The sequence below is a fragment of the Protopterus annectens genome, chromosome 4.part0 (genome assembly GCF_019279795.1).
Source record: "Protopterus annectens isolate FY-2018-M chromosome 4.part0, PAN1.0, whole genome shotgun sequence".
Taxonomy (NCBI): domain Eukaryota; kingdom Metazoa; phylum Chordata; order Ceratodontiformes; family Protopteridae; genus Protopterus; species Protopterus annectens.
In genome coordinates, this window is record NC_056733.1 from 459,460,196 (window position 1) to 459,487,765 (window position 27,570).

At 39.5% G+C, this 27,570-nt stretch overlaps 1 protein-coding gene across 1 annotated transcript in view; it reads right to left on the reverse strand.

Moving 5' to 3' along the window:
- SCARF2 (scavenger receptor class F member 2) overlaps positions 1-27,570 on the reverse strand; it is a 1,458,836-nt gene that overhangs the window by 878,992 nt on the left and 552,274 nt on the right. Inside the window, exon 3 of the mRNA XM_044068378.1 lies at positions 20,486-20,587. Within this exon, the coding sequence (XP_043924313.1) occupies positions 20,486-20,587 (102 nt within the window). The remainder of the gene's footprint in view (positions 1-20,485; positions 20,588-27,570) is intronic.

The window sequence follows — 27,570 nt, forward strand, 5'->3', positions numbered from 1 at the left end:
AAAATATCTCAACTGGCTTCTGAATGTCCAAGACTTTTTCATTGTTAAGTCTTTATTGGCAGAATCAGGCCAACACAGCCAAACACCACAAGCTGTGGACAATGATCATCAACTGGGTTTAAATACCCTGTGTTTCTAGAGTATAGCCAAACAGTCCACTTATGCTGTGCTGACAAGGCGATAAGAAGGACGAAACATGCATGTCCACAACTAGTGGCCTTTGGCTTTGCTGGCCTGAATCTGTCCATAAGGACTTAAAAAGGAAAAAGTCATGGATATTCAGAAGTTATACAGCTGAAACACTTGATGTCCTTATTGGGTCATTTGCATATATCCTATGGGCCTCTGTTACAGGAGGTTTAAGGTATCACACAGTAAAAACTCTAGCTTGGCTAGTTTTTTTGTAGTTTTTATTAATAAACATGGGGAAAAGGGAAAATGTGCAAAACTATATAAGACTTATCATTTCCCTCCTTCCTGAGTCATTTCACTTTCAAAACACATAAAACTCATGTTTCCTTCTTCTCCAAGTCTTTTGACTGGATAACAAAGCACATAATCTGCAACACAGTGATAGCTGACATTATGAAACCTCAACCATCCACATACAATTTTTACAGTTATAATATTTTAAGATCCAACAACACAGCAATTATTAAATGTAGCTCCTTGAATTTTAACAAATCAGATTTTAACAATCCATTTTTACAAGACCTCTTAGATGCAATTTAGGGGGATGTTAGGATAGACTTTTACTTTTCTTAACTGCAAGACTCACCCACACCAAAACAGGGCAGCTGGCAATTACTGCCAGGTCATTCAAGAAGTTCTGATATCTTATTTCCACACTTTGACCCAAATTGTGTTCCACTTCTTGAGTGCATTTAGGAGCTAAGCAGTATCACATGGTAGGTGACCTACAATGACACTGCACTATACTACATACACTACAATGACAATAGTGTGGCTGGTGGTGTTGCTTCACACATACACAGTGTCTCATTTCAAAAATCTGTCACAAAGCCTGACCTAAAATCATGAAATGTGAAATACTGATGCGTGTGTAAACTGGTTACCTATTAGAAAATCGAAGTTATGGAACTTTGAATACCATATGGTCGACACCATATGATTGAAGTTCTGTAACTTCAAAATTTAAAAAAAAAACAAACAAAAACAACCCCAAAAAACAAAGAGAATGCACCCCTCCCCCGTTACTTAAATATACCAACTCTGAGATCGCACTTTAACGAACTACGGTGCGGAAAGGGAAGATTTCTCTTTCCTACACTGTAGCACGATCTCGGAGTTGGTATATTTAAGTAGCGGGGGGTGTGAGGGGTGAAGGGCGACTTGCCCCCCTGCCTTCACACTTTACTTTTCCTTTTTTTTTTTTATGTTAAGTTTGATGAATTTGAATTTCCAATTGTTCGATCATTAAAGGTCGGCCTTTAGTGATTTGAACAATTGGAAATTCGATATTACAATAGGAACCCGTGTAAATTCAATACAAAATAGCACCATCACTGTGTAGCAGAAATGTTTAACAGGAGTAATTTGATATGGGCTAGAACATGTATAATCCCTTCCCCTGCAAAGGAACCTCACCATGAAAAGTGGTTAGGAAAAATAAATTAATGACTTCATGCTCATGACTTGATCTCTGCCTTATTCTTACTGACTGCCTTGGAGGGCTACTGTTCCTCTAAACATCTGAATAGGATACAGCAGAATGAATGAATAAAAGACACAGCAAATAACATAGTCCGTGTGGAAAAAGCATACTAGACTGAGATGCTTCTTTACAGCCACAGATGCATGAGGTTTTAAAAAAGTAAAATGTTTGCCTGTATAGAATAAGCTCTAGACATTTACCACATGGATGCTTTGAGAGTCTCCCACCCTTTATTTTGGATTTTATAAGCAGAGTCCGACCTCCTTCTGTCTGCTGGAGGGTTCACTCATCCAGTGATGGATTTCGCCAGATAAAGAGTAAAAGATTAAAATTAAATGAACAAAGAAATACATCAGTTACAGTGGCCTTGGCAACTGAAGGTTCGTGGCACTGATAATATTTTTTGTTAAGTGTCAGGCATTCCAAATAACTGCAGGGGTTAATCAGATGTAGTATAAACTGGATATGAAACTAAGGTCTATAGTTTGATGAACAGATAGAGCAAGTGAGAAAAATGGATTTGGCAGAAAGACGTCTCTGTTAGATTTCTGTCTCATTGCTCCAGGTGCAGGATTTTATACTGACGTCTATTCACTATCTGTGTGAAAACTGCATGTTTATCCCATGTCTGCATTAGTTTTATCAAGGTCATGTCTGAAACAGTCTATGAAGCACCACATACACTTGGGTAACAAATGATAAATAAAAGAAACATCCAGTGGAATAATTTTTTTTTTTTTTTTTTTTAAGAAAGGTTGTAAAGCATTTGTCACAGCAACTGCATACCCTAGTGGTGCTCAGGAGCTAATTCCAAGTGCCAGTCAGTGTGAAGGGGAAGGGTTGGTATCCACACAATGGCACCATAAAAGGGATAACCATCATGTATGTTGCATGTAAAAACAAAGCATTTTGAGCAGTGCATGCTGGATATCAGTCGGGTTCATGGAACACAAAGGGCATAAACAAAAATCCTGACTCCATTTACAAACTAAAGGTCATAATTTCCCCTGAATATTGTAGTATGGGGAACATTATGGAAAGTTTTAATGGCTTCCATAAACAGCTATAGATATGAATCGCTAAATAAATAATAATGCAAAAAAAAAAAAAAAAAAGAGAAATGAATGTTGTCTTACCGTCTAAGAAGATAATGACTTGTCTATTCTGTATAAAGGTGTTATAGTACAGTTGTGTACACTTACCATAAATGTAGATGTTCGAGTGTATTCACTGTTGCAGTCATCACATTTGGGTTATCTGCTTGCAGTAGCCCTCAGTTGGCCTGATTATCAAAGTCTTGGGTCCTGCATCAGTTGCTGTCTCATCTTCTGTGACATATGGTAGTCAGGGGTATAAAGCATGCAGCCAATGCCATTACATCAGTTTTTCTTGCCCCAGATGTCAGGTGCCCCCCTAATGGGAAGCAATTAAAAAAAAAAAAAAATATGTATATATATATATATATATATATATATATATATATATATATATATATATGTGTGTGTGTGTATATACAAGGTTACACCTCCAACCAAAAAGCAAATACACCAAAAATCTTTTAAACATAGTAAAGGAGAGTAAAGGTATAGCCAAAAGAAGTCAGGGGGCTGGAGGGAGGGTAACCAGGACTGCAACAGTGAATACCCTCGAACATCTACATTTATGGTAAGCGTACACAACTGTACTATGTTCTTTGTGTTTCACTGTTGCAGTCATCACATTTGGGTAGATTCCCAAAGCTAAGGATGGGAAGAGGCATTTAGATAGCATTAGGAGCAGCTATAAAGCCCTGCAAGACTGCAGTGGCAAAGCCAGCTCTGGATTTAGAGAAAATTGGTAAATGGTAATGCTTGGTGAAAGTATGTACAGAACTCCAGGTAGCAGCTTCTAGGATGTTCCTGGTAGGTACACCTCTGAGAAAGGCTGTAGAGGTAGATGAGCCCTGGTTGAATGGGGTCTAATCCCCTGTGGGATAGGTTTTCCATGGTGCTTATAGCAGAAATTAATGCAATGGCCTATCCATTTAGAAATAGTTTGCTTTGAAATAGCCTCCCCCTCTGCCCCTGCGGCAAATGCCACCAGCAGTTGTTCAGATTTCCTTTGACGTTTAGTCCTGTCCAAGTAAAATCTAAGTTGTCTATGCACATCTAAAGAGTGCAGGATCCTTTCCCCTTTGTTCTGTGGATTAGAAAAGAAGGTTGGCAAATGAATGGACTGATTAAGAGCCACACTGGATACCACCTAGAGCATGAAGGAGGGATTGGTCCTGAGGGACACCCTGTCCACATGAAAGAAGATGATGAAAGGCTCCACTGCCATAAGGGTCTGTAGTTCAGATACCCTTCTTGCTGAAGTAATTACTAAAAGGAAAGCTATTTTCCAAGAAAGAAATTTTATCTCTGCACTTGCAGCTGGCTCAAAAGGAGGAAGAGTGAGTTTTTTCAATGCAAATTTAAGGTCCCAGGCTGGGGTTGGGGCTCTCCTGGGTGGTCTTAAGTTTTTGGCCCCTCTGAGGAACTGCTTGAGCAGTGGATTAGAGAAGAGGGGTGGTTCAGTGTTGTAATGAGCTGAAATAGCTGAGGCATGAATTTTGATGGAGGAAAAAGAAAGGCCCTTATGAAGCATCTCAGTTAAGTATTGAAGACTCTGAGGTAAATTGGGCGTTGGTGTGCCCATCCCTTGAGTTTGGTTCCAGGCACAGAATCTCTTCCATTTTTCAGCATAAGATTTTCTAGTACTAGGCCTCCTTGCCTCCAAAATGACATCCAACACTTGTTTACTGAGGGATGGTAATGGAGAGATTAGTAATTAGCCAGGCTGCCAGGTTCAGGGTTTGAAGATGAGGGTGCAGAATCTGGCTCTCCTGCTGTGACAGCAAGTTAGGGGTCTGAGGCAGGTGCCATGGAGCCAGCAGTGACAAACTGCGCAAGAGGGGGGTACCAGTGTTGGCGTGACCAATCTGGTGCAATCAGTATTGTCCTTGGTTTGTCCTGTTTGATCTTTAGTAGTACTTTTGAGAGGAGAGGCAGAGGAGGAAAGACATAAACTGATAGATTTTTCCAGCTGAAGGACAGAGCATCCACTTTTCAAGCTTGTTTGTGGGGAGTCCTTGTGCAGAATTTGTCCAATTGGTAGTTCTGGGGAGAGGCAAACAGGTCTATATCTGGGCTCCCCCATTTGTTTATCAACATGTTGAAAATCTTTGGTTCCAGTTTCCACTTGTGTGGATCCATGAGATTTCTGATGAGTTCATCTGCCAGTGTATTTAGTTTTCCTGGCAAGAATTGAGCCTGTAGATGCACTTGGTAGCTCAAGGCTGTGTTCCACAGAGTCTTGGCTAGTCTGCAGAAGGGGTAAGAATGGGTACCCCCCTGCTTGTTTCTGTACCACATGACAGTGGTGTTGCCCATCCTTACCATTAATAGTCCTGGAAGAATGTGGTCCTTGAAGGCTTTCAGATCATTCTGTACAGCTAATATTTCTTTTTGATTGATATGCAGGTGCATTTGACTTGGGTTCCATTTGCCCTGAATGCACTTCCCTGCCAGGTGAGCTCCCCATTCATAGTCTGATGCATCTGTTGTTAGGGTTTGGGTGGCAGGGGGTAGAGTGAATGGTAGTTCCTTGTTTAGGTGGCAGGCCTCTGCCCATCAAAGGAACTCTAACTGTAGGCAAGGTATGATAGGAATCATTGCTTCCAGATCCTGAGAATGTTGACACCATAGGCTTTTTAGATACCATTGTAGTTTCCTCATAAGCAGTCTTGCATATAGAATTAGTAGAATACAGGAGGCCCTGAACCCCAAGGCTTGCAGTATTTGCTTTGCAGATAGCAGTTTTTTTGTGGCCATTAGTTTGTAGTAAATTGTCAAATGTATTTGTTTCTCTGGCGTGAGAAAAGCCATCTGGGAAGTTGTGTTCAAGCTTGCTCCCAGAAATATAATTTTTTGACAGGGTACCAGATGTGATTTCTTTTTGTTTATGGTGTACCCCAGACAAGTTAGCACCTTTTGTACAAATGCCAGATGATTCAGAAGTATGTCCTGGCTTGCCTGAATTAGACAATTGTCCAGGTATGGGTATATTTGTATATTTCTTTGCCTGCAAAATGCAATGACTAGAGCTAGGCACTTTGTGAATACCCTGGACGGAGTAGATATGCCAAAGGGCAGTGCAGAGAACTGGTAATGCATGTAGCCTGCTTTGAACCGTAGGTATCTTCTGCAAGATTCCCTGATTGGGATGTGCAGGTAGGCTTCTTTTAAATCCAGTGTTGCCAACCAGGCATCTTTGCCTAGCATAGGAAGTTATTGGTGAAGAGATAGCACCTTGAATTTTGGAATCACCAAAAAGGTGTTTAATATGGAAAGGTCCAGCATATGATGCCAAGAGTTGTCTTTTCTGGGTACCAGGAAAATTCTTGAGTAGAAACCTTGTCCCTTTTCCTCTTCTGGTACAGTTTGAATACCCTTTATGCTTAAGAGAGTACTTTCTTTTGAGCCTCTACCCACTGATTTGGGGGAAGATCTTGCCAACCGTTTGGGGTTGGTAACATGTGGAAATGAAATCTGTATCCTTGGGAAACTATATTTAACACCGTTTGTCCTGGGTAATGAGTTCCCAGTTTTTTGGCTGCAGAGCAATCTTTCCCTCTAAAGGAGCAGTCAGTTGAGAAGTGCTTGGAAGTTTTAAAGTTGTCATTGAGACAGTTTACCATTGGGGGGAGTATTACTACTCCCTGATTTGGAAGTGGGAGCCCGCCACTGTTTAGTCCTGTGCATACCCTGGGACTGAAGCCTTGGTGTTCTGCTGGTTCTGGGTTTGGACTGAGAAGGCCTCAACGAGGCAGGAAAAGAGCAATTCTTAGAAGGCCAATGCCTACTAAATCTTGGAGGTTGTAATTGTAGGAAATCTTTTAACAGTTTTCATAGATTTAGCTTTTTCCTCCATCTTTTTAAAAACTTCTTCTGCTTTGTTGCCAAACAGGTGGTCCTGATTTAAGGGAGCATCCAGAAATTTAGCTCTAACATGATCTGGCAAAGAGTGATCCTTAAGCCAAGCATACCTTCTAAGTACAGACCCACTGACAGCAGCCCTGCAAGATGCCTCTAGTGAATCAAAACCACATTGCAAAGTATGCTTTCCAACCTGTTCAGCAGAATGCATTAAATCATGTAAATTCTTACTTTCAGCACAGTCAGGAATACAACATCTTTTTCTGTTTAAGCAATCCAATGATATGCTGCTGATACTTTAACATATGAAACTGGCAGTTTAAGGCCCTAATGGCCAAAGTTGCAGAAGTGTATACTTTTTTTCCCCATCCATCCAGCACCCTGGAATCTCTGTCAGAGGGGGTAGGATTTTTGGCAGTAGTAGCCTTGATGCCCTTGGGTCCCTGTGAAATGGTCTCAGGATCCGCAGTAGGATTTTTAAAAAGGAACTTGTGAGAGTCAGGAACCCTGTAATATCTATCAGGTCTTCTGGGAGCAGGAGGTAAAGAGTCAGGGGTCAAGCTAGATACAGAAAAGGCATCATCAACAATGTCTAGTACAGGAGGAATAGCTAAAGGCCTGTGCTGGGGCAGGAGTAAGAAATCCCTAAGCCTCTTTTTAGAATCAGAGAAATCCAGACTTTCCCAACAAAAAAACTTCCTGAGAGTATGCAAGGTTTCACCAAAAGAGAAATCCTCTGGGGGGGAAGCAGAGGGAATAGAGTCCTCTGCATCAGAATCTTCATAGGTAGATAAGGGTAAATCCTGGTCATCAGAGGAAACAGAAATTTCAGAATCCTGGTCAGAAGTATCATAAGCAAATTCAGTCCTAGGTCTCTTAGAGGGGGAAGGTTAGCTTCCCCTGATTAGTTTTAGGCCTTGAAAAAGAAGATGGTGTCAGTTTAATATGCAAATCAGTAGGCCTGAATACACCCTCAGAAGCCAGTGCCTGCACAGAGGCTCTGGACCCATCCAAGGTAGAGACATCCGCAGGTTCCACAGTTGAAGCATCTCGCAGTATCCGAATGGGTCTCAGTAGAGGCCTGCAAATCTGAAGTAGCAGGTATCAGAGGCTGCAAAAGCGCCTCACTGAATACCGGCAAACTGGTGACTGGCTTAGGAGAAGCGCCGTTGGCAACTTTGGACCTAGTCGGCCTGTATCTGTCTTTATCTTTGCAGTTTTTTGGAATGTCGGTAGTCGGATATATCTGAATAATTGAACCGAGTACCAAAATATTTAGAAGTGTAAATATACCAACAACAAATAGTTCATTGCTTAAATAAGGCACAAAACTGACAGCAAGGTATGTCATGGTCAGGGCCTAGGCAAGGAATGCAGTACGAATTAAAAAGCTTTGTGAGGTATTTGCTTTCCACAAGAAATACAATTATTGACTTTTACTGACATCGGTTTAGAGCAAGAAAAAGTTTCCCCAATGGGGTACTTAACTTTAGTTGAAAATGAAAATTTCAGGAGTCGGCTGACCGGCACTTGCAAACTGCTTCTGCTTCGGGCACTGCACGGCAAGAAAGACTGATGTAATGGCATTGGCTGCATGCTTTATACCCCTGATGTCATGGAAGATGAGACAGCAACTGATGAAGGAACCAAGATTTTGATAATCAGGCCGACTGAGGGCTACTGCAAGCAGATAACCCAAATGTGATGACTGCAACAGTGAAACACGAAGAACATCTTATTTTACTGACTTTTTAGCATCTTTAATTGGCTCTGGGATTACCACTTAACCTCAGATCTCTGTCTCCCCCAATCCACTTTTAGCTTTCCACAATGCCTTAGGAGTGATTTACACAAATGCTTTGGTCTTTCTAATTTTTGTTAAATACAAATCTTCCCTGAACTCCAACATGCCTTTACCCCAAGACAAAGAAATGATTTCCTTCAGGTCAATCCTGACACTGAACTCACCTCAATTCCACAGTCTGCAACCAGAATCAAATCATTATTGTTTACTGCAGGCTACAGAGCCTGTTTTCATTACAGGCTCAGTAAAGAAAGTGCTATTGAGTGAGATGCCTTTCACTGACTGCACCATTTAAAGAGCTGTGAACTTCACCAAGAGCCACTGAGATGGGGTAAAGCCTACATCCAAAGGTGAAGTAACGTTGGAGTTGTCTACATTGTTTACTCTGTATGAGACACTTTGTCCCCACAAAAAATAACTTATTTCAGTAAATGTTGTATATTTTACAGCAAGGCTCATTTTCCAAAGTTTAATTTTAAGATGAGTGTGTGTGTTTGGAGTCATGGGTACAGTGAACATATCTACCATATTGTCATTTTCAATGACAGAGTAGGGAATCATGCACCCTTGAGTCATTCCTCTCGGCTACAGTCAGGAACTAATCAGCACTTGCATGTCAGGAGACCTGCTAAGAAGGATGTATTTTAAATATGTCTCAAACTTGGATATAAATGTCAGTATAGGACTTGTAGTGTTGCTTCACTTGGTCTGTGTGAATTTACTGAAGTCACTTTGCCAGTTCACACCTTGCCAACCACAGATGAATGAAGCATGGAGCAACAGTCTGAATATATCAGTCAGTTACACTACTCATATGGTTGAACTGTAAATTGATTTAAAATACAGCCACTGTTAATAGAGACAGTGTCACTTTACAATAAGGCCAGCTGGGCAGCTGCAGTGGGCTCACTGCTCCCTAAGGGGCATGGCTGTCTTAAAGGCTAGCTTAATGGAGCATGAGTCGATAAGTTCTGCCTGACATTATTCCAACTACCATATGATTAGAAGCAGCAGTACATGGCAGTGTTTGAGTGGCTGACTCTATTTTTGCTTCGGTATATTGCTTTTGCTAGTCATATGCATACCTCTCAACTGTTCATATTTTGACAAAGTCCAGACCTTTTCCTCATATTTTTGGTCTGTTCTTCATAAAATTTGTGGTTTTCTGGCAAATCACTGAGGAGTAAAGTCACTAAAAATGACATGTATTTGAGTTTCAGATTTCATATTCTTGAGAACATGCATGTCAATACAAATCCTGTTAGTCTTGCAACAAAAGTTTATAAGAGCAATAATTAAAATCTACCCATATTTTTGGGCCTTTGTACCACCATTATATTAGGTTTTGTCCAGATTTCTTGTGCTTCAAGGTTGAGAGGTACGGATATACAAAATGGAATACAGTCAGATAACACTTACAGACTTCACTTTATTGATATATTGGTACTACTGCTGGCTTTTTTGTCATGTCTGTTTATTCTTTCTGAAATCCTAGCCTCTGATTGTCCCTTCCGGGTTGGATCACAGGTCAAAGCTGTTTCCTGACTGACCGGCTTGCTTGCAGTGGAATGTATTCTTTCTTTTTGGAACTGTTTGCTTAATGTTGCCTGCATGTTGACAGACTTTAGAGGAAGTGATCAGTAAGTTGTGAACATAAAATGAACAAGGAGTTCAGTAAGTTAATTTATCAATACAATAAGACAGACGAAGCACATGTACCTGTGTTACATTTTATTGATTTAATAAATTAATTTATTCTTTCATATTCTGCCCCCTTGGCCCCATCATTTTTTTAATTATCTGTCCAGTTATTATCATGTTTTTTTCTGCTACCAGAAGAGTTTTATGTTTTTTTTTTTTAACTTTGTGGGATATCTGTTTTTTTTTTTTTTTTTTTTTTGGCTGGATAAAATTGTCTCTCAGCAGTCCATGATTTTGGTGTATATTTGTTGATAACATTTTTGTATTTTCAAGAAAGTTGTTGAGAATCATTCACTAAATGATGACACACAAGTTTTAAACTTCATATCTTTTCATAAAAATAATTATTCTAGCAACTATCTAAGAATTTGTTAAAAAAAATGAAATTAAACAATTCTATCAAGATAACCAAAAAAAATAAGGCATCAACTCATGTGTTCCTGTCAGATGAAGATCTCTTGGGATGTTGATTCTCTCTCACTGGCTGATATCAACAACAGACCTCAGTGTGTGTTCAATAATGTGGTGGTTTTTATTCTGGTGAACTTTCCAGTGCCTTATTTTTTGGTTATTGGTACAAATTTAGGCACGTTCTCCACTTTTTTTCATTTATTTAATTCCATCCAGATCATTTATAGGCAATTACTAGGTTAATGACTGCAGGAGGCTTTTTTATCCTTAGCCATGCGCACCAAAGATGAGAATCAAACCATACACCTTGAGCTTGTCAGGTACACACCTTAACCATTATGCCAACCTCCAACCCTCAACCTTTTGATAAATTTGTAGATAAGCAAGAATCAAACCCTATAATTGTATCTGTAAGGTAAACACATTAATCATTATGTCAGCGCCCAATCCTTATTGGCAAGATTAAAATGAAACAACTGAAAAATCAATACAATTTATAGAAAGTAGGTTATCATTTCTTTTGACAATATCTTTCACAGTATATAATAACAATACTTAAAATATGTCCTTTACTCCTTTGTTTTTGTGCTTTTATCCGTTGTTATTTTTGGCTTTGTCCCTGATTCTTCTTCTTAAAGGCTGAGTTATTTCTTTAAATCATAACCAGATAATGTGTACCCAGCAAAGTGACCCTATACATTGGATGATAGTGGGGGATTATTTTGGCTGAAAGCAACTTGCCATCTTGGTATTTGCCTAATTAACTTTATGGCTTTGCGGGACCGATATACACTCGTGTGAAGTACGTCAGAATGTGTGTGGCTACTGTTTATGGGAAAGAGACTTGAAATTAACTCTCAACTCTCCCTGACTTCACATAATGCCCCTAATTTGGTTCAGATTTGGTCTGTTTCTCAAAAAATTGTGTTTTTGGCAAATATTTGAGGACTTCAGTCACTATATAATGACACAGATTTGAGTTTCAGACTTCATATACCTCAGGGAATACATGTTAATGCAAAAACTATATTAACAATTTTCTAAGTATACAAGATCGGTATATAAAACCTTTCACTAATTTGGGTTATTTTTGTCCCTGATTCTTATGCTAAGAGGTTGAGCAGTATTATATCACAATTATATGAAATGTGAAATGCAAACTGTCCATAGCAGTTGAGTGTGGGTGGGGGCTGAAGAAATTGCCCACTTATTGTGTGCTCAGGTTAAACAGTCTGGTTTTACAGGAATAGTATGTTGTGTGAAATGAGAAAAATACTTGGGACACTGTGTGTTTGTTTGAAACAAGTTTAAAATGCATAATTGCATCCATAAAGAATAGTTGTGTAAAATCTTACCATAACTATAGATATCCTTCTCTTCTGTGTTGCAGTATTCTTTATAGACAGGAGATCATCCACCCAAGCGACCCGACGTCTGGCCAGCATACAACAGCTTTTAGCTACTGCAGGTATGTAGGACACCACACATATAGCTTGGAAAATGTCAGCCATAAAAGGATGTCCACATGTACAATCCTCAGAACTGTTCTGCCACCATTCGGAACACTTGACTCATCTACTGCCTGATTCCTTTGGTTGCTTCCAGCTTTCAGATAAGTGCCCCTTTGGATATTTATTTCATTGTTACTGCATTCTTTATTTAATTCATGTCATCTAGGAAGGGCAAGTGTAGGTGTGGAAGGCAAATTCCACATAAGGATAACCACGATCTTTGTTTTTTCTCTCTAGGCCCAAATCAAGACCATCATGTTTGCTCCATTTGTCAGGCCTTTGTCCCAAAGACATTGTTAAACTGACTTTCAGCTTTGAATATTTACTTAGAGAATCAGCAATTAAAAAGATTAGCTAAGGACATTATGGAGGGTTCCATGGGTCCTTACATCGAGCTGATTTTGAAGAGGAAGGTCAGTAAGCCTAGGCCAGATTCTTCTTCTACTGCGCCTCTATCTGCCAACATGTTCCTTGAGGTTAGTGAAGAACCAGGATTTACCTTCATATGTTTGATGGCCACATCTTCGAGACTACTACCCCGAACTGCAAACAGCGAATTTCCAAAATTCGTGAAAACCGAAGCACGAAATTATAAAATCTCGCCGCATTTTTGACCCATGGTAGCACTTGTTTCAGCGGTGGAGTGATCGAAAATGTCAAAATTCGATATTATTTTGATGTTTAGGGAAGTCGGCATGACAAAATTCATCTAAACGGTTCAGGTATGTGCACATGCGAAGAATGTGCTATCAAACATTTGAAGGTAAACCAAGACCCAGAGTTACATTTGGAGGTTGGATCTTGTTCTTTGGCAGGTACCACCTCAGACGGCATTAAAGAATCCAACTTAGGCATGTCCTCAGAGGCAATGCAGATGTAAATTTTGCTTGGACAAGGGGAACCACGGCTTTTACCACAATCAGTTACAGATAGTCAGCAATGGGGAGATATTTGCTGAATATAGGGTCTGTCTGGTGCCATGATCAAGTTAAACAGTCAATGGTCTGGCTTTATGGGACTAGTGTGCAGTTGTGTAAAAGCAAAATGGAATTCTTTCCTACAATTATTGTTAAATCACAACTGGATATTTGAGGTGTTTATAGTTGTGCGTGTAGCTGATCAGTACAAAGTCTGGTGAATTGTAGTGAGAGTAGTTTGAAAGGGCCCTTCATGGTTTAAAACAATCAGGAAATTGAGTACAAAAGACCATGTACATATGAGGGGCAAGGTTTGAAAAATACCCAAGGGCCAAGGTACGCTTAAGCCACCACTGAATACAGATGTGATGCATTTTTGGAACATATAAATTTTAGAAGACTTGCCACTCATTCTGCTTTGTACAGAGCAGTAGCAGTTATAAGCTGTGTGCTCTGTGTTCCATGGTATGCATAATCAGGACATGAAATGTCACAATTTAGAGGCATTATCTATGGCATTCCATGGTGGGAAGCAGGATGTCTGCTGCAAACATTTGCAACATTTCTGATATAAACACGTTAAAAGAAGCTGCACCACTTTGGAGGATTTTTTAGTTCTCTTCCTTTTTCAACCATCCCAGTGACCCCTGAGGATGTGCCATATATCATACAAGTGCAAAGAGTACTCTCAGTCCTTCACAACATAAAATTTAGGGTCTATATTAGAACACCGAAGTTTCAAAACTTTGAGTGTTCTAATATCGAAGAAAAAGAAAACCAAATTTTTTCCTAGGGAAAGAATTTGGTTGTCCTTTTCTGTTGCTTCAGTATTTTCAGCGCTGTGGTGGAAAGTTACAGGTCGGGTTCAGGTAAGTGTGCGATTTGTGGATGTGAGGGTTAGTGAGGGTTAGGTGAGTTAGGGTGCGGGTCAGGTAAGTGTGCGATTGTGTGGACGTGAGGGTTAGGGGGGGTAGGTGAGTTAGGGTTAGGGCGTGGGTGAGGTGACTGTGCGATAGTGACGGACCTTAGGTTTAGGATTTGGGTTAAGGTAAGTGGATAGTTAGTGTTGTATGTATAGTTTAGTGTAGGGTTCGGTGTAAGAGTTTAGGTGTATGTGTGTGGATTGCTGTTTGTTTGGTGTGCTTGTGTTGTGTGTATGTGTTTTGGAACAGCAAATTTTTTCCCTAGGAAAAAATTCGCTGTTCTGTATGTTCGATGTTTTAAATTTTTGATTAATAGGATTCAATATTAGAACACTCGAAGTTTTAAAACTTCGAGTGTTCTAATATAGACCCATAACTTACGGATTTTTGTCATAATTACTATTGTCTAATGAAAACCAATTCACCTCTCAACATATTTTTATCTCATATTTTGGTCTGTTCCTCCTAAAATGTGTTGGCTTCTGGCAAATTGCTGATGACTAAAGTCAGTATATAATGACAGGCATTTGAGTTTGAGACTTCATGTCTTTTAGAAAATGCACACTGATGCAAAAACTGTTATTTTTAGCAATGTTTTAAGAGTATAACAGCAATATTTAAAATCTGTCCTTATTTTGAGGCTTTTGTGCTTCTATTACTTTGGCTTTGTCCAGCTTTATAGAGCTAAGAGATTGAGAAACATTTAAACTCTGAATATAGCAGCAATATTCAAATAAAAAGGTAGTATGAATAACCCAGCAAACAACATGATCTGATTTACTAGCAACACTTTCCATTATACTAAAAGCAGTTCTCTTTCTGTGTTCATTCTCTGGAAAACTAAGTACTTTTCTGGAGGGAGGGCAATAACTAGGTGATCTACATACTTTCCTGCTGCTGCAATATCGCTAAGGAATGTAGCACTTTCACTTATGTGAAACAATTACACATCATGCATGACTTGTGCGATCATGACTCAAATGAATACAGTTAAGCTTCCCAAATAAATAAAGACGATCGTTGACAAGATCCACACGGCCACTGTAGTCTGAAGTACTAGCTATACTTTTACAAAATGGAAGACACAGCAGAAATCATATTTTTATAGGCTTCATTAAGCTCTAAAGAAACCTGCTCCATCAGCATCTTTCCCACTCCCCAATGAAGCAATGTATATCACATGGAGTTGCATCCTGATTTACTGCAGCTATAAAAGATGGTACACACTTTAGATGCTACAAATCTAATAGTAAGAACCAGTAAATGGATACATACCATGCACTTTTAAGTTAAGGTCTGATTTCTGAATAGATATTAGTCTCACTGCAGTAGTCAGAAACTCTAGTTGACTGTGGTGGGGATAAGACTATACAGATGCTGTAAAAGGTTCTTCTTCAAAATGTAGGCATTAAGTAGCAGAAGTAGGTCGTGAAGAGTGGTATGTCCAAAGTTAAACTTCATTGGTGCACAATAAGTATGTACAACTGAATGTAGTATTGTAGTACAACTGCTGCTCAGTATTTGCATTCCCTGTCTCGAAATGTATGTTAATGAGCTAATTATTGTATGTGTTGTGCAGCGCCAGCCTTAGACATTTTGAATGGACTTGATGCAAGAAGACCCCACAACTGAAAATGGCTTGCACGCAAGTCCAGTTCATAGGAAATTACTAGACAAACAGCTCAAGAGCTCTTATAAACCTAGCCAGTTTTACCCAGATTATACCCAATTTTCTATCCCTAGGGGAAAGATAACAAGAGTCAGTAAACAGGGTTTTGACATTTTTTACAGACTGCTTCTGTCCATAAGGGACATGGGCACCACACCAGGAATGAATTTGGGATTTTCCGTCCATTGACCAGATTGCATTTGAACATGGTCCAGTCAAGGGTTCTGCCTCATGTGAATAAGAAGCCTATTTCACAAGACAGGCAAGCTCTGGGACACATATCTGTCTCTACAGTATCTGTTCATGTAAGAGACCAGGTTTAGATCGTACAGTTAGTTTTGTGAAATTGTAAAACTTCCATCAGTGCTGGGTCAGAGACTGCCTTGTAGATCAGGCACAGATCACTCCTCAGTAATCAGTAGAAAAATGAATACAATGATAGGACTTGTAATTGGTCCATATATGACATGTTAGCTATACCTTGTATTTTTTTGGTGAGAAAACCTCTGAGGATGCTCCAACTGTTGATGGCACCTGGGGAGGTACATGCCAAAGGGTGCATTGTACTCGATTATTGGCTAATGACAGATGAGCACAGTGGCATTATGACACCCTTAGATCTGGATGTCATGCCCTTACCTACAAGCTAAGACAAATAGAAGGATTTCCTCACCACTGTGGACACCTGGTGGTCAAAGTTCACATTACTATCTGAGTACCCAGATCTCTCACAACTGTGTCGAGTCTTAAGAGGATGGTGCTATCAGTGTTGTAATTTTCAGGGGTATTAATTTGCTAAGGGTACTATTATGCACATCTTTGCATTTATTCTGAGGCCATGGCTCTGGCACCAATCATTAGTCTGTCAGACCTTTCTTTAGGATATCATCATCATTTGGGGAGTCAGTGATTGTCCCCAACTTGTAGTCATCAGCAAATTTGGTCAGCCAAAGGCCATTTACATTTGCCTTGACATCTCATATTGTCCCAGAATGACAAATACTGGATCCCCTTGGAATGACACCAGTAGCTAAGCTAATTATTGAAGTCAATTATTTTCTGTTTGTATTGTGGTATCATTCTTGGTGAGGGTAGAATGCTGCTCAGTGAGAGGCTCATACCAGCCTGTGACACATACTCAGAGAGGTCCATCATGTTTCTATTCATATAGTCCAGGGAGGTACATCTCAGATTATTCACACCCATGTGAACTATGACTTAGTCATACTGGCACTTGTTATTAAGTGAACTGAGTGTCTGCGTTATATGGTGAATCCTGTCCCCTGACAGGCAACTGGCTATAACCGTCTCTTTATCAAACCTGGTGAGGGGGTTATCCCTGTGTCTCATGATGAAGCCTCCTACAATCAAGATGTATGAATGTGTGGTATTTCACCTCAGGGGCTTGCTTGTGAAGACAATGTTATGTGTATTTTTATGTGTAGTAATTAGCGTTGACTTACTTTTGTTTGCATGTGGTTTTTGAGGACAGCATTTGGGAGGCCTCTGAAATTTTAGTAAGTTAGTTGTGAGTACCTCTGCATATGTGGGTTTATGTGTTGAGAACTTATTTAGTGAGGGAAATGACGTGCATGTGTTGACAACCTGTTTGTCATTTGATTTACCAGTATGTGAAAGTCATGTCTCAATTTTCATAGTGTAACTACATCTCTCACATACCGTCAGGATTAAGTGGTTGCTAGTATACATGAGACAATTGCTGCATTGTCTCAGGATGCCCATGTTCATCAGTCTGACCACAGAGATGACAAGAAAGTGCCTATCCATGGTTTCAGGTTTTATACTATGGGTTTAACCATGGAAAAGAGTAGGAAGATTTAACTGGACTGGGATGATAGCTGGCTTTAGAGCTTAAGTGGAGGGAAACCACACAATCTAGATAATACAGTTCTGTAAGACTAGAAGACACAATGTAATTAAGTACTTCAGCAACAGTGGAAAGAGGTCAGCTTTTAAACTGTATCAAACTGCAAGAAATTTGACAAATAATACAGGATTCTCATGAAATACATTAAAAATAATCAGTAGAAATGGAAAATTATAGTTATTTTCATTTTAGCAGAGAATGGCTTTAGATGCAGCAGTTTCTCTGTAATTCTCAGGCAAAGTACCAAGACCAAGAGCAGCTATGCTGAATTGAGGCTAAAATGCACTACAGTATCAGCAATCCATCTACATGGTGTGGAACCAGAACCCACAGCCTCCTGCACAAAAGGCAAGTATGCTACCTGTTGTGCTACTGACACTTCAAAAATGTGGCTGGTTCACTTTGCAACCCAAGCTAACATGCAGCACTTGTCACTGCAGTCTGTAGTCGAAAGCCATAACTAGCTCATCTGGCACCCCGTGCAACCCTAACCAGAAAAGAAAAAAAGGTCTTCACTTTGTCACTTTCAATATCAATAAAAGGCTACTTGAAATTGTAGGAAACTGCTTGCTACAAATGCAATAAGCATCTTGCTACAGTCACACTATCATACACTAAGTGTTTCAGTGCTTCAACCATGACCACAAATGCAGCAGCTACATTTCATTAATAAATGCCAGTACTGCACACCTGTACCATCTGCACCTGCTGATCATGACCCATTACAGCTTCATATGTAGCAAGCTGCTTGACACATATGTAATAAGAAAACAAGAACAAGTAGCTTGCTACAGTTAAATTACGACACACTTTACAAATGTCCACAATTGATTTTGCTTCATACTTTTTAGTCAGTCTGGCATAGAATTTTTGATTTTCTGGTCAATTACTATGCATTAACAGTCAGTCAGTAATGCCAGACTTTAGAATTTCATAATTTGCATTGTTCAGAAAATGCATGTTGATACAAAATATGTTATTTTAGCTTTTTAACTGAATTAGAGTAATATTTAAAATTGTCCCTAATTCTGTACATTTGTTCCCCCATTATTTTTGCCTTTGTCCAGAATTATTGCGCAAAGAAGTTAAGAGGTATGCTGCAAAATGTAGTATTGGCATTCATAAATGAATGCTGATAGCATTACTCTCAACTATCCTTAACTTTGTAGAATATCCAGATTTTTTCCTCATATATTTGGGCTGCTCCTCATAAAAGCTGTGGTTTTCAGACAAATTATTGAGGATGAAGCAGGTAGAGCTGGGTAACGACAGGGTTGTGGCTTCCAAAGATGTCCTAAACTGGGCTCCTCAGCTTCTAAGCTTTGCCCTAGTATGGTTTCTGTCAGTTTGATTATTTCAGGGGATTTGAAGTAATAATGCACATATACAAGAACCTTTGCTTCTTTTGATCTGAAGCAAAGTGTTACCTACAGTGTTCCAAACACGTTCTGGCACTGGGCATATTATAATCTCTTCCTCTGGGTTTTTAATGGATCTATTGCAAATGACATAGCTCTGTAGAATATGCTTTGTTTAAGGTGACAGTCCTAGCCACTATGTGCTATATTTTGCTGGGGGTGGGGTTTAATTTACTATACCCATATAAGATTCATCTATACTGTCACGTGTTTGTCTCTGCACTTTACGAATTACTACTTTGAATGTTATGCACTGTACGTAGCTTTTTTCCCCTTGAAAAATTAAGACTAAATTTCTTCCCTTACTCATGATTTTTGTTTGTCTCATTCTTTTTAAATAAAAAGGTTGGAAGAAGCTCTAAAATATACCACAGATCATCTAGGACTCTACAGTTTCTGGGACCTAGTTTAGTTATTTCCCCAGAGTTATTACAATATAGGCTTGTCCACACTCCCAGTGATGGCATATATTTGGCCATAAACTTCTGACCCTGTCTGGACATCTGAAAGGCGACAACCCTATGTTTGGGGAATGTGGATTGCAAGCCTAGAATTAGGAGGGAAGCAGGGCTTGGTCCCCTACAAAAACACTGAATTGTGGCTAGAAAGCTTGGACAGAATGAACTGGATTTCAGTCGGTTCAAGCAGACTTGATTCACACATCAATAATGCCCTTTTCAAAAAAGGGGAAAAAGGTTTATATAAACTTGATGCAGGCTCTGATTGACGTGTAGACCTAAAATTTAAGACCCCACACTATTATGCGCTCTAATATACTAATAGGAATGTTTGCATATAGGAGGAGAGGTATATGTATACCTCCCTCCAATAACATGACTTAAAAGACTAATTCAGGGCTCAACATTTTATGTACTAGTTGTTTAATGTAAGGGTTCCTAGTGGTACCATACAACCATTCCTGTGGTGACATTTTGAGTCAGGCAGCAGGGGGTAGATAATAGACGCACACACGCACAGAAAAAGGTGCATTCTTCTAAGTCTGCAAGGCCTTCATATCTGAATTTTTCTCTTGCCTAAGATGCAGGGTGCTAAAGAACTCCCAACCTGCACACTAGGAGGAAGGGACAACTACATTACTAACATACTGGGCCCTTCATTCCCTCCCTCATTCCTCCAACCATCTGCCAGTACTCCAAAGAGCTAGATTTATTCCCAAATCAAGGCACCTACACTGCACACTAGATACTTCATCTCTGGTCTATTGTGCCAGCACTGGTTAGTCCTTTTTTTTTTTCTTTTGGCAGACTACTAACTGAAACAACAGCAGAACTTTTACGTTTACCTGGCAGACCACCAGGGACAAGCAGACGAGACATCATTGTAATTTGTTACATGTATGATAATCCTGCAACACTGATAGCTATAAATCTACTCTTAGCACATGAAACTCAGCATTGTCAGCATTAAACATTAGCCTTAGCACTACTTATGGAACCAGGACAGGTTATCTAACATATCATGGGCCCACCAATCTACTATCTAATAAATCCCTATGGCTCTTAAAAAACAATAATTAATGCTCTTGTCTTTTTGCTTGTAGGAGTCTCAGCAAGTTCGATGATGAGGAAAACAATTTCAAAAGAAATACTTACTGGTATCACAGTTGGCCCCAAAGTAACCATGGCGACAACGACATTCATTAGGCCTTACACACACTTCATTTTGCTTGCAGGTAAAATTTCCTTCACACAGAGCTAGGGATACGAACATGAATCCAGCAGTTAGAGATGAAGGTGAGATAGGAGAGGAAAAAAATGGAAGAAAGTGCATTGTTAGCAGTTATTCAAAAAGCTAAAATGTCATGACAGTTGTCATTATGCATTAAATATGAAACTCATTAGCTATAGTTATAGTTTTATCATACACAACCAATCTGAGATACCCAAAACAATTTCCTAATGAATATCACTGGGAATTCATTTTACAGCTAAACAAATTTCATACTGACAATGATAAAGCTAAACTTCAGCTTAGTAACAGCTCTTGGAATACTGACATTTAACAGTAATATTCATTTGCAGACTTAAATGCACATCTAAATGGTTATACCTAATATAAAACTTTTTAATCATCTTTACTCTTATTCTTATTTTATCTGAAAGAAAATCCAAAGTCATTTGATGAGAAAACATTTGCAGTGTGTTTGCTTGCTTGTACAATCAAGAAACATGTTTAGGCACTATCTTGGTCCCTATTGAGTGTTGTTAACTTGACAAGTTTGCTGACACTTTTAGTTCACAAATAACAATAACAACCCAAGGCTTATAAATCAGTATAGAAACAGACAAGAAAAAAAAGTAAATTGGCTGAGGCAAAATAAAAGATAATGCAACAATTAATTAATTAATTAATTAAAATAATGCTAAGATGGTATACTAGAAAACAAACAGACACACACACACACACACACACACACACACACACACATGCGCATGGCACACACCCGCACACATACAAAAGCAACACTAATTGAGAAAACATATTTCGTAGTGATAAATTCGTCACTAGACAAACTATAGTGCACAGGCAGAAATAAAGAATGGTGCATTCAACCTAAACAGTTTTAGCGAATATTACAGTCATCTTAAATGCAAAAGTTCACACAGGAATCACAAGTTTATTTTACTACTTTTTTCAAGGATCTGCACCTTTACAGTTTGCTTTAACCATTTTTTTTCAGTGATATGAAATGAACAGTTTATTTCTTTGATAATGAACATTGCTGGCAACCTTTCCTAAGAAGACACTTAAACACCCACCTAATGAAAGGATAGTCTTCCCAAAAGGATATTTATGAGATTACTTCACAGCAAAACACATTTGCAGTCTGTATAGAAGGTTAGCCTAACATTCCAAAGCACACCATAAATACAGATTAAAGCGTATTTATTGTTCTCAAAAGATACTCAGCTGCTAATGTAGCAGTTCAGAAACCCAGTATAGTTTGTCTATTGATCTCATTATCAAATACAGTGATCCGCAGCTAAAAGCAAAAAATGATCGTATAGACATTTTAATCACCAATAAGCTGTAACAGAATACTGTTTCACAGAAAATGCATGCACCTTTGCTTTGCTGGCACACAAAATATGAAGTGAATGTAAGTGACCATTAGACTGAAGAATTGGCATCATTCATGGTATTTTCATATTTGTGTATCTGGTGAAAGAACAACAACTGTATCAAGCCTGAAACTTGCAGTTCCAGCATTTCAGAAATTAAATCATGATTCTTGCAAAAAAGCAGCAAATTCTAACTGTCAGTGTTACACTTTTAAAATGTTTTTACTATGAGACATCTCCACACCACTGCTGCTTATATATACTAACTCACAGAGTATCTCAGAGTAGGGGGGAATATTATGAGATCCAACAATTTCAGAGTGGGTATATGTTTGCCCTAATCACATAAATATTTCCATATCCAAGCACTGTAGTTATGGGCTTTGAATATTCAACTTGCAACCCAAATCCTCAAAAACAGGCAGTAAATATAATGGGAGTCTATGGTGCACATAGTAAGCATATCGCACACACACATACATGGGCATGGCTAATATTTCAGAGATATTAAAAAAGTGGAAGCCAGAAAAAAATGTAATAATGCAAAGTCAATTATACTGGATTTACTACTTTCTAGTGCACAGAAACACACCTACTTAATATGTCATCTTGAAATCAACTAACACATCTTTTAAGAATGGTTTCTTTCATTAAGCAGTTTAGATTTCCACAAACAGCAGCAGAATCATTTACATGCCAATGAAAAATAATCACATGCATACCCTCTCAACTGTCCAGATTTTTACAGAATATCCAGATTTTTGTCTCATATTTTTGGTCTGTTCCTCATAAAATCTGAGGTTCTCTGGCAAATGACTGAGAATTGAAGTCACTATAATGACATTTGAGTTTCAGACTTCATATCCTTCAGCAAGTGCATGCTAACACAACACATTTTATTCTAGCTACTTTCTAAGTTTATAAGAGCAGCATTTAAAATCTGTCCCTGCTTTTTGGGCCTTTGACCCTCCATTATTTTAGGCTTTGTCCAGATTTATTCCACTAAGAGGATGAGATATATGACCACATGATTTTTATATTCAGTTCACAAACGTTCACATCCTGGATTTCCTTCCTTAGTCATCCTTTACCAATGACAATCTTGCTATAAAACTTGAGATTAAGCAGAAAACAGCAACTGCATTTTACTGGGAAAATAAGTCTTGCCTTATTTTATTACTGCAAAATTGTGAAAGCACAATCTACAAATAGAGGCAGCGAGATGAAGTTTCTGATATAGTTCCTTAATTTTAAATGACCTAGTCTTTCTGAATTGTGGGATGCTATCCTGCCTATGATAAAGTTGACCCTAAACTGATTAGTGGTTTGGGCAATGGAAGATCTAATGGGGTTGAGGAAAAATGATGAAAATAGGATCATAGGAGGTTACTAGGCTAATGTTCCTAGGGCCTGTGAGGCTGCCTGCCCAGCTAGCTAGAATTTTGCAAATAAGTCTATGTCATTTGTAAACATTAATATGATCCACAGGCTTATCTTACAAATGTAAGAAAACTGTATGTTATGTGCTGAGCTTCAAACATGTAACCACAGTGCACCCTACTGGAAAAGAGCAACACTATAAGAAAATAAGTTGAATTGTTTATGATGGTGGTCATCTCAGCTAGGAGACAGAATGTCTGTAGCTAGAAATGATTTCTATTGTCTGGAAACAGAAATAATTACAGGTTTCCAAGGCAAAAGTGTTTAACACTTTTATGACTTCCAGTTCTAGGCAAAACTTCTGAGAGATAAGTATTTTTAACAAAGAGGTGTTATATTTTAAGTTACTGTTAGCCTGAGAACTAAAGGCAGAGGTTACAAGAATGATGTAATCTGAGATAACCCAGAAGAAATGTTTGATAGTAATTTAAGAACTATCTCAGAGAGTGAGTCTGTGCATTTTGTATTTGTATTTGGACCTAGAAATATTTACCCAGCACTTCTACCTGTGTGTTGCTCTGTAAGTAAGACTTAGATTACAGTAATTTCTCTTAGAAACAGATAAGAACTTAATAAAATTAGTTTAGATTTTTTTCTATATTTATATGAGACTGTACTGCAATGTTGCTTTAAAATATTTCCTGTGATTCTGAACTCTGTTGTCACTGTGTTGAATTACTGAGCATTGTATTGTACTTTTAATTATTTATTATTAAATAGGTTTAAAAATTGTAATTGTAACTGGCTTGTTTAGAGATATTTAAGCTCTAGAGTATTTGCATATGTATTTGGTGACACTGTACAGGCCACACTTGAATAGCCTTAGTCTTGGTCACGCTTACCAATTGGATAATAGTAACATTGCATAGTAGAATTGGTCACCCTTTGGGAGAAGCCTTACAGTAGCAGATAAAGAGCTGGTTGGTGGCAGTGTTTATTACCTTATAGTCCTGGCAGAAGGGGGCATAGCTAGAGAACCTGTGCCAGCCTTCCACACGAGTGTCTGTGTGTTTGTATATAAATCAAATCTCAAAGTGTGTGTGTGTGTGTGTGTGTGTGTGTGTGTGTGTGTGTGTGTGTGTGTGTGTGTGTGTGTGTGTGTGAGCTACTTGGGCAGGGACATAAAGCACTGGTTGGACAGAGAGGGTGCTGGAGGTTTCGGCTTGACCACTTGGCTGAGATCTTAACCCTATAGCTATGCCAGTGGGCAGTCTTATTGAGGATCTGGAAAGAGAGGGGAAAAACAGCCCCAGACTGACTGTGATCTCTGTGTGCTCTTAAGTGAACGTGTACTTTGCTGTGTGTGTACTTGTCATCCTCCCAATGTGCATGTCCATCACTGGTGTTAGTGGTGAGGACTGAGGCTCCCTGATTACTGGGCCAGTGCAGGGGCATCACATATTAATTTGTGGCAGTGGTGGGATAGCCACATTGCATATTAATTGGTTGATAGTGTTGAGACAGCAACATCACACATTAATTGCCATGTAGTAGTGTGGATATTGAATTCCTATAGCTTGTTCATAGGTTCCTAGGTGTATATTAGGCTAATGGCCCTGGGGTCTTTACAAGCCTAGCCATAGGATTACCCTGGCATAGTGCCACCCAACCTTAGTTCCCAGTGCCTCTGTCGAGTAGAGCCACTGGTGTTATCCCTGTGGTGAATTTTTTGTTTCCCATCCACTCATCAAGATTTCTCTTGAAGAGGGTCAGCAAGGTGCTCTGCTTAACATGTATGGGAAGTCTGTTCCACAGCACGGGTAGTCTCTGGGTTACAAACTTGCCTCTCCAGCATGTTCTATAAATTGTGATAATGAGGTTGAGGTCTCTGGAGTGTGTGGTGTGGAGGGATTGAGATTTCTTTAGATATAGCATTTCTAACAGAGCTGGGTCAGACATGGCTTTGTAAGTCAAGCAGAGATCGCCTATAAGTAGGTGATATGAGACAGAGAATAGCTGGAGTTTTTTTAATCTGTCCATATAGGCCAAGTGTTTAAAGCCCAGGATCCTCTTTGTGAGGTACTTTTGCAGCCTCTCCAGTTGTTGCAGGTGTCTAGTGAGGTACATGCTAAGTGGGGCATTGTACTCAATGATTGGCCTAATGAGGGAAGAGTAGAGGGAGACAATGAACTCTTTTTACCTGGATGCAAAACCCTTAGTAAAGAATGTGCTACATAAAAGGACTTTCTGTCCACAGTGGCAATGTGGTGATCGAAAGAGAGGTTGCTGTCAACCTGTGTTCCCAGATGTCTTATAATGTCTTCTGTGTTCAGTGGACTACCATCAATGTGGTAATTCATGGGAACTGGGTTTTTCCCAAAGGGGATGACACAGTTTTTGGCACTGAGCGTAAGGCCATGGTTCTGACGCCAGTCGTTGATCACAGTGAGGCCATTCTGTAGCATGTCAACATCACCTGGGGAGTTAATAATAGCTCTCAACTTGCAATTATCTGTGAACTTTGTCAGCCAGAGTCCCTTTATATTGGCCTGGACTTCAGAAAAGTAGATACCAAACAGGAGAGGACTCAAGACTGAACCCTGTGGGACTCCACTCGTGACTAATCGGCAGTCTGACTTGTGCACTGTAATCACTGAAGGGGCTTGTACTCTTAATCAGCCATGCAGTGAACATTCAGAGTTCATATCACAATTGTTTTATTTTTTTGTTAGCTTAGTTAGTCAGAGAGAGCAGGCAAGCATGTCAGCAGAGGAGTATGGCAAGCTGACAAGGAGCCAGTAGGCTGATATGTGCCACGCTTAAGGACTGGTGCATGCTAACCTGACTAAGGCAGACATGATTGCAGTTTTAGTCACAGCTGCATCAGAGAATAGCAACCAGGAGGATGATCAGACTGGCCATGGGGATGTACAACTCTCAGAAAATGGACAGCTCAACCTTTCCACAGAGGACTTACAAATCCATCTGGAGTTAAAGAGACTCAAGTTAGAGGCCAAGCATATTGAAATAGAGGCAGCAGAGAGACTGAGGCATCTAGAGACTGAGGAAAATGAGAAACTGCTATGCCTGGAAGCTGAGGAGAAGGAAAGGCAGAGGTAATATGAAAAGGAGCTACTGACTCTTCACCAGAGTCATGGAGGTAATGAGGAAGGGAGTAACTGAACTCCAAAAGCAACAAAGGTCAGTGAATTTCTACCACAATTTACAGAGGGGGATAATTTTGATGGTTTCATTCATATGCTTGAGAGGGTATATAAACAGTATAATGTTGACCAAGGGCTCTGGGTACGGTTCCTGGCCCCTTTACTTCACGGTAAAGCTGTAACTGTTCTTTCCAAACTGTCTGATAATGACTGCTTAAATTATAATGTTGTAAAGAATTATTTGGTAAAAATGTTTTACGTTAACACCTGAAGCTTATAGGAAAAAGTTTTGAGAGCAAAGATGCAAGACAGATGAAAGCGTGTGTGTGAATATGTTGCTGAACTAAGCACTTGTTTTCATAGGTGGGTGAGTGGATGTCAGGTCACCACTTTTGAAGGGTTGGCAGACCTTTTGGTGAGGGAACAAGCCCTTAGTACTTTGCCTGAGGACATGAGAATCTGGTTATCTGATAGACAATGCCTAACTGTAGATGAGTTGGGGAAGAAGGGAGACCTATACCTATCAAGCAGGGCATCCCTGCACAGGAAAGAACACCCAGTGCTGATCATGGGTCTAAGGAACCCATGGTGGGCAGCCCAGACTGCCAAACAGAATCTGCCAGTAGCAGGGGAAGCCACTAGTCCAGGTAAACATCCAGGAGCAAGGGTTAAATGTTTTAAATGCAACCATTGGGGCTATGTAGCATATAGATATCCACAGAGGCAAAGTGTGGAACAAAAGGTGGGGGAGCCAGTAGGCAGGATTGACAAAATGCCAACAGTAGGTTGTCTTGAGATAACAAGGGGTACTAAATTACCATCCTGGAGATGTCCTGGTATGGAATGATTTTTGTAATGCAGTACTATGTGTGCATGCAGTTACACACAGTCAGGCCTGGAGACAAGCATGTGGGTCTGGTAGCCTGGGGGAGACCCAGACAGATCACACACTTGCAGCCAGGACTGGTGAGGTGGTTACTTGAGGGAGGGAGCTACTCTGTAGCAGTGAGACTGACGGTGAGTCACACCTGCTTGTGGGACTGATATTCCCTTAGACAGAGTGACTGCAAG